We start from the raw sequence: 19,247 nt of genomic DNA on the forward strand, positions 1-19,247 counted from the left end.
AAGGACAAGGGAAGGATAGATTTGTAATTTGTCAGAAAACCAACCATCAGTACAAATTAATTGCTGTAATGGTTTATCATTTTAAATAATTTAATGTCACTTTTCAAAAGACATAACGTTAATGGAAGTAATAGCATAGTAATGGGAGCTATGACTCGATTGAGAAGTGCTAATTTAAGTTGATACACTGCCATATTTGAGTAGAACTGCCATTAAGATTCCATGCGTAATATCTGAGTCTGTGCATTGAGCTCTAAATATAAAATAATACAATAAAACTCACGATCATATGGAGTTGAGGTTCTTTATATGAAAAGAGCCACAAGAAAAGTACGTAGAACCATCCTATAAATAAATAAATAAATAAAAATCCTACCATTAGGACCAAAAAGTCAGAAGATTAGAAACCAATTTGAACAGAAGCAAAAAAGAAAACTCTAAATGTTTACAGCCTTTCAAGTTGTTCGTTTGACTTCCACAAACAACTAAACTGCATTTGAAGATTATTAGGATACTGCAGCATCCATCTTCATCCATCAGAGCCCAGAGGAGTACTCAGATATTTTACTTTTATTTAAAAAGCAATACGGCAGTGTCAAATTACTTCACTATAAGTAAGGCCTGCAGATAAGATCACATGTAAAAATAAGAAATGAATTAAATGTTCAGCAGCTCCTTCCACTCTACTGAGATAATACGTTTCTACATTGAATCACTTTATTATATACTCACCGGTCACTTTCTTAGCTAGATCTGTTCAACTGCTTGTTAACACAAATAACTAACCAACCAACCATATGGCAGCGCTCAGTGCATTTAGGCATGTACATATGTATAGACGACCTGCTGACGACCCTATTCTGACTGAGCATCAGAATAGGGAAGAAAGGCAATTTTAGTTAAGTCAAATGTGACATGATTATTGATGCCAGATGGGCTTGTATAAGTCAGAAACTGCTGATCTACTGGGATGTTTCTGCCCAATCATCTCTAGGATTTACAGAAAATGGTCCGAAAAAGAAAACACATCCAGTGAGGAATAGTTCTGTATGTGAAAATGACTTGTTGATGCCAGAGGTCAAAGAAAAATGAATAGAAAGATTGCTTCAAGCTGATAGGAAGGTGACAGTAACTCAACCACGGTATGCAGAAAAACATCTCTGAATGCACCTCAACACCTCAAACCTTGAAACAGCAATAGACCACAATGGGTGCTACTCCTGACAGCAAAAAACAGGAAACTGAGGCTGTTATTCCCACTGGCATTGTCCAATTGGACAACAGAAGATTGGAAAAATGTTGCATGGTTTGATAAGTCTCGATTTGGGCTGTGACATTCGGATGGTAGAGTCAGAATTTGCTGTAAATAACATGAAAAAAATGTATCCATCCGGTCCTCAACGGTTCAGGCTGGTAGTGTTGTAGTGTAATTTTCACCCCCTTAATACCAACTGAACATTTTTTAAATTTCTCAGACTATCCGAGTATATTCCAGACCATGTCCATCCCTTTCCGATCATAAGTGTGCACATCTGGTATCTTGAAGATGATATTGAGTTCACTGTGCTCAAATGGCCTCGGCAGTCACCAGATCTCAATCCAACAAAGCATCTTTGGGATGTGGTAGATTCACATCAAGGATGAGTAGTTGACAAATCTGCAGCAACTGTGTTATGCTATCATGTGAATATGGAGCAAAATCTCTAAGGAAGGTTTCCAGCACTTTGTTGAAGCCGTGAAGAATGAAGGCAATTCTGAAGGCAGTACCTAATGAAGTGGCTGGTGAGTGTATATGTTAAGAGGTTAAGACTGTTCTGCAGTTTCCACTCACTTGAGTCAGGGTCACATGACAAATGAGAGGGGTTGCGATACGATTAATGGGACAGGAAAGAAGAAAATGCAGCTTTTTTTTTCCTTTTAAATGAATAACAGAATTATACATTTCAGTTTTTAGACTTTCATGTTGTATCCTTAAGGATGAATTTACATGCAGCTATGTGAGGGAAGTATCAACAACTCCTACTATCTAAAACGCATAAGAAACCACTGGCTTGCTCCTTAGCGATGCATTTTTCATAAACTTACTGTGTCTTATGTTTATGTAAAATCTTTATCTGAAAAGTAGCTTGTAATTAGAGCTGTCATATAAATGTAGCAGACTGGAAAACACTTCTCTCTGACATGAGGAGGAGTATTATAAATTCTACATCTTCACTGACTCCCACCGCCGCATGTCCTCACATGAATGCACAGAGCCGTCCATACCTGTGGACCCCTCAGCTGCTGGTGCCGGGAAGAGTGTCGGCATCGGCACTCTGGGTGTGGAGCCGCGAGTGATGTTCTCGACTGCAGTCGCCAAGGGAACAGGATCCATAACAGGAGGCAGGCAGCTGACCTTGTTGATGCCATCTACACAGGAAAATGCTTCTGGACACGGATTCAGCAGGCAATCATCATAGTTGTGCTCACAGTTACTCCCCTGTGTATGTGGAGATGTGGAGATACTAAGTGGAATGTAATGTTTACAGCTTAAATAATAAAAGACAGTGCTATTATGTAATAAAAACAAGACTGTTTAAACTAAAAACAAATGCTAGTAATAAACCAACAAAGTCAGGTTATTTTATAGGATTCAAGTTGCCCATACAGTGTAGCAGTTACAAAATACATGAAGTGGTGCATTTTTAAAAAGCATTCACTTTTCCTGCATTGAAAATGCAGAGAAAAATGATTAGAGCATAAACAATAAAGAAATCTAAGTGGTAAAAGGATTCAAGAGCTGAAGGTGCAGGATGGTAGCTTTTTAATGGGGGAAAAAAAGAGAAACACCACAACGTATAGAAAGGATAAGGTGGAGAGGCTCACCACAAATCCAGGACGACAGAAACAGGTGTAGCCATAGCCTGGATCATTCTGAATGCATATCCCCTGGTTGCAGGGCTGTGGAAGGCACTCATTAATGTCATCCTCACAGTGAAGGCCTGTCCAACCTGCCAAGAACAAAAGCCCACAGAGTGCCGTGGTGAGCCCAGGCTCTCCCACTTCCACCCTCTGAAGTGAATATCAATCAGATTCTCTTACATTGATTTGCTTCTTTTTGGGTTCACACACATACATAGACAAGAAAAGGCTTTCACTAAAGAGTAAGATGCCACATACATTTTAATGAGCCAAGGCAGTATCGTCTTTTTATCACTGTCTTTTTCAGTACTGTATGACTACAAATTTCTCCCTGGAGAAAAAGGAGATGACTTTTGAATGGCTTTGAGGTACAGAAACTATGTAGGCAGTAGGGTAACCTTAAGTGGCAGTTTGTGCAGTCTCTTTTAATCAAATATGTGCATTTTAGAAGTATTAAGGTAGTTTTCATGTAGTAAACTGGACTCTAGCACCTATCAGAAAAAAAGACTTTTAGCTTTTAGTTCACTTTAAAACATGACGTCTTATTTAAGGCTGTAGTTTAGTAATCTTGCTCATGAGCTACAAAGGTTGCCTGCAAAAGGTCTTACAAAAGGGAAAAAAAAATGCTTTGGTTGCCTCATTTAAAAAAAAAAAGATTTGAGAAATTCACAGGATATCTGAGTGACTCACCTGGCCTGCAGTGGCAGATGTAGCTATTAATAAGATCTTGGCAAACTGCTCCGTTGTGGCAGGGAGCTGAGCAACATTCATTAACATCCACTTCACAGAAATCCCCCGTGAAACCTGGTGGACAGCTAAGAAAACATCATACTTTAAAACCTGTGAGGCTGTCTCACAGTGCTGTCACTTCCTGCTTGTGGGTTTGACACGCTGTATCCTAGAACTGCTTTTGTTATTACTTATCAAACTTTTTCAAAATTTTACAGTTTTGAACAGAAAAATACAACTTTGTGCATTTCAGTGAAACAGAAATAAACCAAACTACTATTGTACTCATCATAGTAATAACCAAAGCCCTATATAGAACGAATCACCCCATTTCCAGCATATTAGACGGCCCATTATGCTGGAAATGAGCATAATAGGGCTGCTTTAAGAAGCACACTCCTGACTGCCAAAGATGCTGTTTATAGTTAGATGAAATCAACCCGGACTTTCCACAAGTATTCATTAATTTCTTATATAAACCCAGAAGCTCACTGTGACAGAGGAGACCCTTTGCCAGCACCGAGATGTTGATTAATAACAATTTATTCCACAATAATAAAAGGGAAACAGTAAAAAAGAATGACAATATTTCGCACTAGAAGTCTGCAACACACTCACATCCTGATACAGCTGGTTTTAGCTAAGTGGGTCTGTTTAGGGAGTTTTAGCAAATCTAATGTTTGTCAGCATTTGGTGGCCCCCGAGCAGTCGGGGGGCCCAAAAACAGATGAGTGAGATTTCTGCTCACAAGCTGCTTATATAACAGAATTACAGGGGCAAAACAGGAGGAAAAAAGATTCACGATGTACCCCTTGATCGGGATCTCCACCAAAATGTAATAGGTTGTTCATTTGGTCCTCAAAATTGCTTCACTGCACCACTCCTAAAACTCCACCATAACCACTGTGTGTAATGGCTGCACATCATAGTATTTGTTTAGATTCATTGATCTGATATGTCAGTCTCTGGTGATAATAATAATAAAATAATCCCCTCTCCCATGGAAACAAGTTAGAGTGAATGTCAGTTGTGAGGAAGTGTACGAAGTGGACAGGCTTGTATGATGTCAGCCAAGTAATCCCGCTACAAAAACATAACCTTGGTCGAGGTAAGCTTGGTTCCTAAAGAATCCAAAACACTCGCTGCAGTGCATAACATCCACAGATACTCAAAGTGAAAATATGAAGGTGTGGTAGTTGTTTGACTTGGCTAATTACACAGGATAAGCTACACCTCAAGCAAAGACGGGTAACATTCAATTCTGCGGCTGTCATCTCTACTTGCTTTAAGATTTGTACAAGAGCAGTCATTTTCCAGATGAACAATGAGCTAGATCGTGCATCAAAGCTACCCCGGGCCAAGGAAGCCCAAGGTCTGCTGACTCGCATGGATTCCCAATTCACAGTCGCCACACCTCAAACCCACTCAACATCTCTGGGAAAAAATTTGATAACAGAAAATGTTATGCATCCACTGAAAACTGTTTCAGTGGATGCTAACAAGTGTATGTTGTGTTTACGAGGCTCTTCTGTTACAAACTGCTGTCTATAAAGCCCAGTCCATGTAATCATGTAACAGTAGAAAATGGGCAAACGGTTTAATGCGTGACCTCTTGGATGACCATCATTACAGAGAGAATGGAGTGGTTTTGAAGCCCATTTCCTGAGCAGGTGAACAAGTGATGCTTACCACTTTGCACATAGCATGCAAATATAACAACCCTCTGTAATAGAGGTACTTTGGACAAAAAAATATTGCATGACTGATTTAATATTTAAGCCCATCATTCAGTGTATTAGCCTAATCAAGGCCTTTGTATTCAAGTGGAAACCCCCACCCCAACCCTAGATAAAAACAAAATACGCTTGGAAATGCACTAACAACTGTAGCAAATCCACATGCTAACTTTGGAAGTGACAATTATACAACTAAAAGTTGCAGATAGAGTTACTTTTGTGGCTGATTTTATTGAATATTTGCAGGGGTTTCCCTTTCAGACGAACACTTTTTGTTTCTAATACTTTTGTGATATAGTAAGTTTTAACTCATTTTAAATGCCGTGGGGAGGTGTTCTCAGAAATACACCTGTGGATGGCTTAAAGCTGTGAATGTGGTGGTAAAACATTGGAGCTTTAAGCTCTAAATCCTATGACTTTCCAAAACATTGACTGTGGAAGACTCAAATTAACTTGCTCAGGTGGGCAAATTAGCATTAGTACGCAACAGCAAAACTGCTTAGATTGGAGTGTAATGTTCTGCAGGTGAAATTAGCGGATCAAAAAAACCCGACCCAAGAAGTCATCTGCAAACCAAAATCTTACTATGTAGGCAAATTTTTCATGTTTCTCTTCTGAAGCAGTCTGGCAATTCAGATCAATGAGGGGCAGCCGCAATAGAATCATTCTATTTTTGATGTCCATCCCTGGCAATTATCCACTGCTTCTGACACCATTGCCTCTTGAAACTCCAGAGAAATTTACACTCCTAATGACGAGCACCACAGTCAAATCAGACACAAAACAAGACACTCTTATTGCCGGCATTAAATTTAGTGCAATTTGCAGTAAACTGCATGCCATAAACTTTAATGAATCATGTTTGTGTGAGTCTTTTAAATACTTTCCTTCCAAATTGTTGTGGAGCTCTTACAAATATTGTCACAGCATCTGTTGAGTAAATCCCGACACGAGCTTTTTAACACCAAAAGAAGGCCTTGGCTGGAACAGACAATTATTAAATCTGGTTCTTGAAATGTTTTTTTTAAACAGACAGCTCTGACCTGCATAAGCCTACGGGTATTGAAATGCAAAATACTTTCATGTGGTAATTGTTTAAGGTGGTGAAATGCACAGGATAAGCTACACCTTGAGCAAAGAGAGGTACAGTCCTTTTCGCAGATGCCTTTCCTACCAGTTTAAGGTCAGATGGCGATGCATCAGAGTTTCTCATTTCTTTGACTTTAATATTTACCCGCAGCTTCACACAACATTCAGGAAAAAAGACGCTGCACACATTAACACATTTATGTCATTAACACATGGATTTGGCTAGGAATAATATTTCATGTTATTCTGCACACCCACAGGTCAGCTGTACAGTTCTATACAGCAGACGTGTTCGTAATAAAGCAGCCTGGCTCTGCATAAGTAGAAGTGGGTGTACAGACAAACTTTGCCCTTAGTGTGCACATTTATCTGTGAATGCACGATATGCATTGCCTCCTTGCAACATATATGCAAATAAACCTTAAATGAAGGGAGCGTCGTAAAAACTGCTGCGGCGAGGCATTTTGCAGTTCAGCACCTCAATATAACGCTCAGAAAGTGCGGCAACATATGTGGAGTTGTGGTTGTCATTGTCACATAAATCATGACAGCGAGCATATAGCAGCACATCAGCGAAAGGTTAGACAATGTAATTAACTGCGAGGCATTCAGGGAGCGGCTGTGTCAAATCGGCACACTCTTACTACATACACCTTGTATTCAGATACACTTCATCACTCCAGGGATGACATGCCTGCAATTAAAAAGTAATGATTCATTTTCTACCGCTGCACTGTGAGGCAGAACAGATGTAATGCAGCGCTATTATTCTGAGACAAGATACTTTTAATTTTTTTTTATTTTTTCACAGATCAGCAAAATCTTGATGCTGATGTATACAGTCAGAAATGTAATTTAATATTTTGAGATATTTAACCTGCCCACTGTCCATGAGCGGTTCAATAAGCTCCATTTCCTTAAGCTTTCTGGCTTCGATGGTGCGCTAGTTAGCCAGAGACACTAATGATTGAAGGTAACATTAGAGTATGTAAACACACAGTCCAATACTCCTTTCAGTAGCGCCACACACAAATCATCAGAGAAATTCAAAGGGGGTTAGCAAATGGTCGATTACAATCTGGGTACGGTGGTTTTAGATGTCAGTTTAAAAGCAATGCATGTGAAACATTCAGTTGGGTAAAGCTGCTGCACATTCAACTTTCAATAACTCCATCCAAGGACGACCTTTCAACGTCATTTTATCAAACATTTCAAAATAAATAAATAAATAAATAAATAGTGACCAAGCTCACCTGCATGTAAAGTTTGATCCTTCACCATCACTGCAGGTGGCTCCGTTAAAACACAACGAGACATTAAAAGTAGCGCCTTCGCAAACATCTATATCCTCCTCGCAGGTTTTCCCCGTGTAGCCGACCTGACAGAAGCACGCATATTTATCGATGAGATCGACACACAAGCCTCCATTCAGACAGGGACTGCTGGCACATTCCTGTCAATGAGAAAATACCAAAGATTCACATGAACGAGACACTGTGGCAGGAAGAGCTTTTTAAAAAGATGCAACCATAAAATACATGTTTGTCGATGTAAAGCTCATAAGGGGTGATTAAATAATGAAAAAAAAAACCTTTTGATTAAGAATGAATTGTTAGTAGTTAAAATGCAGATGATCAGATTATTGATTCAGCAGAGACCTTGGTAGCAACTCAATGTTTTATCGCTACGGTCCGGCACAAAGCTGTGGTTTAGATCAATTAGGCATTAGACTAAGCAATTCCTTTTTATCGGGTATTTGCACAATGCTTACATGATCGCGGTAGTTCAATTCACTTATCTTGTAGGAATGTCAATAAAGTTAAAGATACCGAAGGCCACACCACATCAGAGCTTACAATATTCTCCTGACATGTCGCTACAACGCACAGCTGCTTTATTAATTACACTCAACTCACATCGACGTTCGTTTCACATCTGCTGCCGGTCCATCCAGATTCACAAAGACAGGTGTATGAATATATTCCATCGTCACAGCTGAGAGAGCCACAACAGACAGGGTCAGAATTGATTCATCAAAATTATACTAGCGTGCAAAGTGAACTAAAAAGCATTTATTTGTGGAAGTCTTTTGCAGTATAGTCCATACAGAATCCTTAGAGACGGATGTAATCTTTCTATATGAATTAGTAATTCACCTTCAAAAGAATTAATGACTATAATTTAGACACCACTGAGACAACCTGTAAGTGCATTACATTAGCTCTTTACAACATGCGACATATGTCTCCACTCACTGTGCTGGCAAGAGGCGTAATTATAAATAATTCCATGCTACTGCTGCACAATTTGCTGTGTTTCTGTTTTAAATGATGGAGAGAAAATATGTACCTTCCATGAAGGCAAGGCGTTGACATGCATTCATCAATGTTGGCCTCACAGCGGAGCCCTGTGAAGCCACCCGCACACAAGCAGTTGTATCGATTAGGCGCATCAATACATTTTCCACTATTCTGGCATGGGTTTGGAACACACTCATCAACGTCAACTTCACAACGTGGCCCTAAGAAATGAAATATATGTTAGTCAGAATTGTTTTATTAGAAAAACTTATTTTTTAGTTCTTCAGTACTCCAAAAGTTAGACACACACACACACACACACACACACACACACACACACACACACACACACACACACACACACACACACACACACACACACACACAGAAGCACAATATGCGTCTTTTTTAAAATTGGAAAAGTAAGTTTGATTTTGTCAAGTACTCAAGTCCTCTGCTGTTTGCCATGTGCTTCTATGGCAGAGAGAGAGTTTATCTACGATATATACAAAAACTTGTCAGGAACAGCTCACCGTTTGCCATTTCAAACTAAAAAAAACGCCATCTTTATACTTTAATGGCAACCGCTGCATTATATTGTCTTTTCAAACTATGTATCCCTTACTGACTATGGTTACCACAACGGACGTATAATTTTAACCTGTCAAACTAAACCTGTTTTAAGTTATTTCCAGATACATCATATAGTATAGATGACATACATGCAAAAGCTCTCCTCACCTTTGTTTTTTGATGAGCATTTACAAGAATAATGGCCGAACACTTCATGTCAAAGTATCAAATACTTGTGGTAATTATGATCTGTCAAGACATATTGCCTTAAGCATTAGTTGGCTGGTCAGAGAGAAAGCTTTAGAGAATAGCAGTGCTGTGAAAACGATTGTCTGAGTTGATGAGTAATTTCTTCTTTGACCAGTAATCATTTATTTTCAAATTTCTGCAAAATCTGTCAACAAACTTATGGAAAAGTTAAGTAGCATAAGGAAATTTGCAGTTAATGGACTAAAGCCTTGAAGATGCAAAAATTTCCTAGCAGTGTGATCTTACTGTCCAGATAAAGCTGCCTCACCAGCATGTTTTTTCTCTCTGATCTGTTTGGTAAACTTTGATGCACTGTGATCACAGGCTGGCAGGAATGGTAAACATGGGTGTGCTGTTTAAGGATTGCATAAGGATTACTGGGTTGTTTTTTTCCTTTTTAATGATGTTATGTCTTGCTTCCATATTATTCTTTAATATGCAACTTGAAAGTTGTAATGCTTGCTCTGAAACACTCAATTCAAAGTGGTTTTAACTTCTTCGTGACCGTGCATTAATAGCACTGGCTCAAAGCACGGAGCAGAAATATGGCTATTTGCTGAAGTTGTTTAAGTTTTAAACCTCTACGTTCGATAAAATATCATTTGAACTCTGAGGGGATATTGGATTTTAGATGATAGGGCTTATGGGACTAATAAAACTGTTTGCTATATGGAGTGTGTAAAAATGAAAAAAATATAACTTCAGATCTAAAACAAGAAGGAAAACAACACATAACTGACAATAAAGACAGGGTCCGATTGTACTTTGTGAAAGTAAAGATTTAGGCATTCGATTGTTAAATAACTAAAGTTCAAAACAAGAGCTGAAACAACTACTTTATTATTCTTTTCCTGATACACAGATAAAGAATCTTCAGCATCTTTGTAAAAAAATGAAATTAAACAGTGTCTTTTAGTCTCTCGATCAGATCAAAGAAGCAATCTCAAGTCATTAACCCGAGGTTGACACATAAACACAGCACATAAACAGAAAAGACCACTTTTCATAGTAACCTTAATCTCAACACTTATTTAAACTCACTGGCCACTTTATTAGGTACACAATGGTAGTAAAAGGTTGGGTCACTCTTTCTGTCTTCAAAACTGCCTTACGGAGATTCAACAAGGTGTTGGAAACTTTCGTCACAGATTTTGAGCCATATTGACACGATAGCATCACACGGTTGCATCATCATCATCTCAAGGCCATCCTGCGCTCAATTCTGACATCAAGATAACATTCTTCACTCATAGCACTGAAACTCATGGATTAGTTTCATATTTTTGGACTATTCTCTGTAAATCCTAAAAATAGTTCAGTGGGAAAATTCCAGTAGATCAGCACTTTATGAAATACTCAAACAAACCTGTCTGACACACATCAACAACCATACCACATTCAAAGTTAAACAAATTTTTCGCCATTGTGTTGCTTGCATTAAACTTCAGCAGGTCATTTTGATCTTACCGCTTATCTGGAGGGAACATTGAGGTGTTTCTAGAAGAGCAAAGAGAAATAATCTCTAAAGCTAGTCCTGGATCTGCCCTGGAGCCTCCTCCTGGTACAACATGCCCCAAACACCGAGAAGGCATCCCTGAGGTATCCTAGTCAGCTGCTTAAACCACTTCAACTGGTTTCTTTCAATGTGGAGGAGCAGTGGTTCTGCTCGGTCCCTCTCGAATGGCCGAGCTCCTTATCCTATATCTAAGGGAAAGCCTAGCCACCCTTCGAAGGAAACTTATTTCCGCTGCTTGGATCTCTGACCTGTGTACTGACTGGTAAATCAATAGCTTCACTTTTAGCTCAGCTCTCTCTTCACCACAACAGATCAGTACAGCATCTGCATCACTGCAGATATTGTCTCAGTCCATCTGTCAATCTCATGCTCCACTCTCCCCTCAATCGTGAACAAGACCTCAACATACTGTACTTAAACTCCTCCACCTGGGATAGTACTGTAACGCCTACCAGACCCAGAATTGGTACTCCACCCTCTTCTGGCTGAGAACTATGGACCAGACTTTCAGGTGCTGATTGTCACTCCAGACGCTTCACACTGTGAACTTATCCAATGCAAGCTGCAGGTCACTACCCGATGAAGCCAACAGAAACACATCATCTGCAAAAAGCATAGATGGGATCCTGAGCCCACCAAAGTGGAGACCTTTCACCATGTAGCTACACCTAGATATCAGTGACAGAATCCATAACAAAAGGTGTCCCTAGCATAGTCCAGCACCCACCAGAAACTAACCCAACTTATTATGAGCACCAAGCTCCCACTATGGTTATACAGGGACTGAATGGCTTGTACCAGGCCAGACACCTAATATTCCCCATACTTTCCATTTTCAGAAGACTCCATTAAAATATAAATATACAAGTTTTATTTCTGTAACAATAAGTATGGTGACTAAAATTTCAATAAACTAATAAAATAAAATCACTTATGAAGAAAGGGAACTTTAAAATACAAAAATAAAACAAATACAAACTGACAATTTAAAGATATGTAAAGTTCTCAAACAGCTGCTTCCATCTACACCAGACTTGAAGGCATGTCGCTACCTGTCTTTAAACATGACTATAGTATTTCTTCATTAGACGGTAGCTGTATTGAAAACTTTACAGTTTTTTCTTGGAGAAGCCACCAAGAAACCACAAAACTGTTATTTTTTTAATGCATTTTCTTGTTTTTGTAACAGCCACAAAAAAATTCCAAATAAAATCAAAGGGTTTTGCCTGGCTACAGACTACTAAAGCCAAGTGCAATGTAATTTGGGTAGTGTGCCCCTGAGAGGGTTCACTGAACTAATGGAAAAGTGTGTCTTATACTTTAAACGCTGATCATGCTGAGACTGCAGTACCCAGTGTCTACAAGGGCAAACCCCCCACGCAAACTGTGCAATCAGACACATTTAAGATAAGGCTGAATATTCAGCTTTAGTGAGACTGTTGATAATATTCATTATTTATAAAAGGCAGCACAAAAATAGCATTCAGATCACAGAAGACGTGAAGAGGAGGAGAGAGAGTTCAAGCCGGGAAGGAAACACCAGATAACACAAACTGACAAAATTAGACTCCCTCCTGCCAACAAATCAGAATGCAAGTTGGGAAGACACACCGATGATGTTCATAGGAGTCTAAATTACAGCAGGTACTGCTTTGCAGAGGTGCACATAAGTGACTTTTTATGCAGAGGAATTAAAAATAAAGTAATGTGTTTGGTATAATTCTACAAGGAGGGATTTTGTGATGTTCTTTTTTTTTACTAAAGTGGTTGAAAAAGATTATTTAATAACCCTAAAATCCAGAGGTGTGGACTCGAGTCACATGACTTGGACTCGAGTCAGACTCGAGTCATTAATTTTATGACTTTAGACTTGACTTGAAAAAATGTTCTAAGACTTGTGACTTGACTTGGACTTTTACACCAATGACTTGGGACTTGAATTGGACTTGAACCGGTTTACTTGAAAAGACTTGATATTTTACCCCAAATATAAAATTTAACATGCATATTATATAGAGATTGAAAATGTGACGTCATTCACGGGTAGAACCGCAAAGGATTCTGGGAACTCGTGGCAAGCGGTACTAGCGCACGCAGGCTTTCAATTGAAATCAGTCACACAGCGATAAAAAGAAACACAAAAATGTCAAGAAGCTGTTGTATTATTAACTGCAATAGCCGGTCGCATGACAGCCACGGGAAGCCGACGGGTAAAGAGATCGGTTGTTATCGGATTACGTCGTTGAAGAGAAATTGTTCGAGCCATGTTTCCGAAGTAACAAAGACGCGACTGGATTGCAGCCATTCAAAGATCAAATATAACGTCCCAGAACACTCCAGCTCACAGGTTAGTCTGCTCCAAGCATTTACACAAAGGTCAGTCTGCTGTTGTAGTTAATGCGTCATTTTCATAACATAATTAGTGATATAGGTTACAAGCAAGTCTGGCGCTGAACAGAAATGGTCGCGCTATGCTCCTTTATTTATTGTGCATAAATAGTGAATTGTCCTGACACAATATTGCGTTTCGCTTCTGTTATTATGGTACACTGACAAAAACATATACTTTTATTCACAGAATAAAACAGTTGTTTTTTATCACTAATTGTCCAGTGCGATTACAGCATACAGTATTATTGTCACTGCTACATTTCTGTGATGCTACCAGAAATTATTTCCACTGCTACATTTCTGTAAGGCGTACCAGAAATTATTTCCACTACTAATTAATTACCGTTAAGCTCAAAGGTTATATTAATAAACGGTTAACGATTGTGTATTTATGACGATGATTTGTGAGACTGGTAAACTTATGATACGTACGATGGTCTTTACTTTCTACACGGTGCATTTCAAGGTCCTGTACCCATCCGTCGGTAAACTGTACCTGGGCTTGTTGCAGTGACCGGAAGTTACTAAACTTCACGAGTGTATGCACTCACAAGAACCGTATAATTATAAATATGCATATAAATATGCTACGATGAGATAGCTGACTTCATCTAACTAGCAAATGTTGTCCAGGCTACGTTGGTGATGCAGTTTTTTTAATGTATATGATATTTTTGTCATGCGATTTTAAAGCCGGTGTTGTGCCAAAAAGTGATTGTCTGCCAAAAAGTGATTTCCAGTGTTTCTGTGTATTTTTTATGTGTAATATCTTTACGTATGTTCGTAAATAGACTTCGGTGAACAGGGGATACAAAGGGGTTACATAAAGAATTAAAAAATTATCTGTTTTTTAAGTATCTTTACAACTTGTACTTACATTATAACCAATCCGGTCCTTTATCCCCACTTAAAATATTTTTACAGAACTATTGTAATATTTGCTGCCATTTCTGCTGTCCTGTTGGGCAACTTACTCTTACAAAATACATTTTTAATGTTAATGAGATTTTTTTTTACTGCATAAATAAAGGTTATATAAAAGTCGCTGCCAAAAACTGATTGCGGCTTGTATCTTGCTACACGAATGTTGTTTGTGGCTCAAGATGACTTTATGTCATCCATAAGGGATGCATTTGACATATGTTTAACATATTATAGCCCAACAAGTTACTTATAGCACTTTAAATATGAGCAATCGCTTTTTGGCAAATACCGGAAATCAGTTTTTGGCAGACAATCACTTTTTGGCACAACACCGGTCCTACAACCGCATCCAAGAATAACATGCAGCTTATCTCAGAACTGTCGGTGAAAATTATTCTAGGAGCTAGGTTTAATTGAGCTGCATTTTAAAGAGGTGCAATTTCACAATTTGTGTATATTTTCTAAGTTCACTATTTTGTCATGTGTTGAGAAAAACACAGATTTAAAAATTACATGGTCTAATATTTACATTTAGCATAACTGCAACATACTTTTTTTTTTTTTTTTTTTTTAAAGACTCGAAAGGACTTGAAATTCAAAATTTCAGACTTGTGACTTGACTCGGACTTTTACACCAGTGACTTGAGACTCGACTCTGACTTGCCTGACATTACTTGAGACTTGACTTGAGACTTGAGGATAAAGACTTGAGACTTACTTGAGACTTGCAAAACAATGACTTGGTCCCACCTCTGCTAAAATCTCTTCGGGACCTCCAGTAATCAAGAGATGAAAAATGACTACTGACCTATCATTAATCATTTGGTTGGCTTTTCATTTGCAAACCGAGCCAAAAGTAAACAAAGTGACAACAGGAGCAAGAAACTACTTTGCCTCCTGTGTTTATTCATGAAAGAGAATAAATAAACTGCCTTTTTTGTACACAAAATCTATCATTTTGTCTCGTCACTGAATGTAAAACGATTCATTTCTTGTGCCAAAGAGATGAGTTGTTTCTTTTAGCCAAAAGGAAAGCTATACAGCAGCAAGGAAATTCACAGTTTATGGCTCTGAAGATACAAAACAATATCAAATAAAAGATCAAAGCTGAAATTTAAGTTTCTGAAATACAAAAGTGTGAGTGTGAAAATGTGAAAAATATGAAAAATTCCACGTCCTAGACACCATCGTTTCATGCTATCATTAAAAGTGATGATCACACTAATGATTATTGCTAGATATACCATTTCAATAAAATGCAAGAATAAACTTTGTGTCACAAGTTGTGTTCACAAATGTTTTTCAGAGACACAAAAAGCTAATTTTAGATTCACCAATTAACTGAACACACACTCACAGGCACATACAGCACTTTATGCAGACATCAGCTATCAGCTGAGCGTCAGGTTCAAACTCAGAACCTTCTTGCTATGAGGTGGCAGTGCTAATTACTGCACTACTTTGCCACCCACAAACTAACAATACCTAACTTTAATGTTCAAATTATGTAAACATAAGGGCTAAACAAAAGTAATTATGCACTGGGACGCATTCCTTGCAGAACAGAGCAGGGTTTAAAAAATTGTTTATACTAAATAAAAATAAAGCTGAGAACCTTAATGGGGACTATAAAGCATTTACTGTTTGTTTGTGGCTGTTAGTTTGCACAGAAAAAAAAAACTGCTCACAATGTGATTATATATTACTATACATATGTTGTGCTAATATTGAGGGTTCATTAAAATCAATTTAAGGCATTAAATGTATTTGTTTTTTGTTTAATTATGAGAAATAAATAGAAAAACATACACTGATTGCTCACATGACACAGTTTCTAGTACTTCTACATCTGAAGAATTCAGTTAGAGATAATTGGTTTATAACTGATACCCTTCCATTGAGAAAGTCATTGGAAATATTTGCACAATACTGCATGCTGTGTCATTAATAAGTAAACACTACCAGCAGCAACAACAACATTTTGTGGAGCAAGTCCAGCCAGCAAGAGCTAGAATTTACTGAAGCCTTAACAGCAAACAACATCGCAAGGGTCAGAATATCATCATCTAGCAATGTGCTGACTGAGGAAAGTGTAATAAAGTGCTGATTGCACTGTACCATCACTCAAGGGAACATGCTCACTAATGATGGGTGAAGAAGAGAAAAGGGAAGGTGACAAAGAGCGTGGAGAAACTGTGATTTATATAAACAAGATTGCCAATTAATCATGTCACTGTAATGACCTTTGACCATAAAGAACACAGCACCTGTACACAGTTAAGTGATACATTACTGGGATTCAGAGACCTTTAAGCCAAATGCCCTAAATAATGATGTGACAGCAAAGATCCAGCCAGATGCCAAGACTGACTTACATTAAAGGACAGCATGTTTGCTAATACAATATATACAGAAAGAAAATAACACTGTATATACAAATTAAGCTTAATAGCAGGTCTTATCGATCCAGTGAAAGTTTAAATTATTAAGGCGTGAGGAATACGTTTACGTGAAGAAGCAAAGATTTGATCTCCGTGATCTTTACCGTGTGTTTTTATGAGAGCTGTAAAAAGGCTCACAAAACTATAGGAAGACCCCGTTCACTACAAAAGACATATGCACTGAAGAATATTCCACATAGGTACTGATTGAGGTGGGAATAAAGCGTCATTACAGCCTAATGACATCAACAAAAGTGACCTGATATAGCACCAGACTCATTTATTAGTGAGGGGCTTCAACTGTTACTATCAAAATGACTTTTGGCATTTGATATGCAAAAAATATCCCCTTTCTTCCCTGATGGCTAAAGCAAATAATATGTTAATACCATCAAGTGACACAATGAATTACAGTGTTGCAGCGATGACACATCATGCCATCAAAGGAGAATAACATTTCAATTCATTCCAATCAGGCTGCAAAAACACCGCATGATGAATCACCCTCACACAGCAAACTTACTTTAAGGCGAGAACAAAAAGAACACACAGCACAACTACAGTAGCATCGTAGACCCATTTTTTTTTCTTTTTTTTGTGCGTTTTGACAAAAGTTGCTTTGCTGTTACACATGTTACTAGAGCAAATATTTTGTATGAGTTCTAGTTGGTTTGAGCCAATCCACACTGTATCCTCTGGCCACTTGCTCTCTTGGGGGACCCTGTTTCCTCAGATGAGCTTAGAGCAACAGAAAAAGTAATGGCTTGTACTATGCTGTGCGTAGGTCTAATAATAAAAGCTGCTTCTGTGGGAATTGGGCCATGCGTGTCAGGTTCTGCTCTCCAGAGTAGCAATACCTCAGAGATTTTCCCCTCTCTCTCAACTGGGGAAGGATAAATTGATGATACAGTGTGGAAGACAAATGAAATTAATCTTCCCAGTATCTGACAGGAATCGGCTTTGGATAGCGCACACACAAGTGCACACAAGTGTGCACACGCGCGTGCGCTAAAATAGCTCGATATCCGTCTGGGTGGAAAATAAGACAAATGGATTGAAGTAAAACAACACTAGCGTTCTGAGACTGAAGAGGCTGATGAAATTAAATAAATGCAGCTAACAGACACTGAGACGTTTTTATCAGATAAAACAGGTGACATGAATTTATCTCTTGTTAGCTCTACTAAAAAGCAGGCACTGTATCTTGCACAGCGAGGCAGGCTAATTAAAAGCAAGCATTGTGAAGCATTTTTTACACTAAGCCAGCTCTGTGTCAGACTTGCTTCAATAGCGTGCAGCCACAAGCGGGCATGATAAGCTTTTTAAAGTCTTATATTGATCTTAATGTCGCCTTAGGGCGAAAGAGCTACCTGAGTATCCAGGGCGACAGACACACTTGAAACCCCCGGGCGTGTTGATACAGATGCCCTCATGTAGGCAAGGTGAAACTTCACACTCATTCACATCCAGGTCACACAGCGTTCCAAAATAACCAGGGGGACAGATGCAGTGGAACCTAAAGAAGAAATTAATAAGCAATGTGTCACACAATCATAGCCCACTTATGTTAATTTCTTATAACTTTAAAAATCATCCGAATTGTTTTTCCTCAGCCAAACATGCGCACACGCTCCCACAGCAGTTGCGTGCGTGTGTTCCAAACCCACTGAGATAAACTGCGCTGGAGTGATTCTCTCAACTGACCGGCAGCATTTTGCAGAACAATTAACAACTGGCAATTAAGTTTCCCAGTGTGCAACTTAATTTAAATTATGCTTCATGACTTGTTACTAAAGGGAAGGCTTAATCTGTCCGATGATGTGGTTTACTCAATTGAAATCCCTCTCTGAAGCTGTCGCTGGGCCTAACCATAGATCTCGCAGGAGACGAGGTAAAGAGGCAACGTACAATTATTCACCTAAGTGCTGCTGTAAACATCATTCATCGGTAAACAAGTTACATCACATCAAATTTATGAAATATGCTAATTGGTAGTTATTGTCACGTGGCGCATTTGTTTGAAAGCCTCTTCTGCTCTTGGACTGATTTATTAGAACAATTAACCCTTTCCTCGTTGCAGTCTCGCAGCTCTGCATAGTCTGATTCTTTATCGCAGTATAGATGAACTTGCATGGCTTGCTGGGTCAGGGAGATGGATTCAGAGGTGTGTGGCGGGCAGTGAGGTTAAAAAACACCTGATGTGAACTCCCAGGACTATGCAATCAGAAGAGTGCTCTGAGCAGGGCCAGGTCACATGGGAATGAAATCATGACGGAAGACAAACTGGAGACAAACCATTTAGGACTCAAATTGGCCCTGGGACTTCTCAACCCATCTGTCCGACTAAGCCTGGAAGCCCCGGGGCTCCCATTAAGCACAGCAGAGAAAAGCACCGGTG

General features: G+C 38.8%; 2 protein-coding genes across 2 annotated transcripts in view; both read right to left on the reverse strand.

Moving 5' to 3' along the window:
• The window catches only part of LOC146655767 (protein eyes shut homolog), a 95,092-nt gene extending 92,620 nt beyond the window's left edge, over positions 1–2,472 (reverse strand). Inside the window, exon 1 of the mRNA XM_085428894.1 lies at positions 2,266–2,472. The gene's annotated coding sequence lies outside the window, so the exon portion shown is untranslated. The remainder of the gene's footprint in view (positions 1–2,265) is intronic.
• The window catches only part of LOC146655768 (protein eyes shut homolog), a 46,720-nt gene that overhangs the window by 4,938 nt on the left and 22,535 nt on the right, over positions 1–19,247 (reverse strand). The window contains exons 8-14 of the mRNA XM_085428895.1: positions 18,220–18,365; positions 8,805–8,976; positions 8,372–8,450; positions 7,709–7,908; positions 6,541–6,634; positions 2,866–3,051; positions 2,266–2,479 (exon numbers count right to left, since the gene is read on the reverse strand). Of these exons, the coding sequence (XP_085285021.1) occupies positions 2,266–2,479; positions 2,866–3,051; positions 6,541–6,634; positions 7,709–7,908; positions 8,372–8,450; positions 8,805–8,976; positions 18,220–18,365 (1,091 nt within the window). The remainder of the gene's footprint in view (positions 1–2,265; positions 2,480–2,865; positions 3,052–6,540; positions 6,635–7,708; positions 7,909–8,371; positions 8,451–8,804; positions 8,977–18,219; positions 18,366–19,247) is intronic.

The sequence above is a fragment of the Rhamphochromis longiceps genome, linkage group LG13, assembly GCF_057381845.1.
Source record: "Rhamphochromis longiceps isolate RC_006_pf linkage group LG13, R_longiceps_female_GT1.1, whole genome shotgun sequence".
In the NCBI taxonomy this organism is placed as follows: domain Eukaryota; kingdom Metazoa; phylum Chordata; class Actinopteri; order Cichliformes; family Cichlidae; genus Rhamphochromis; species Rhamphochromis longiceps.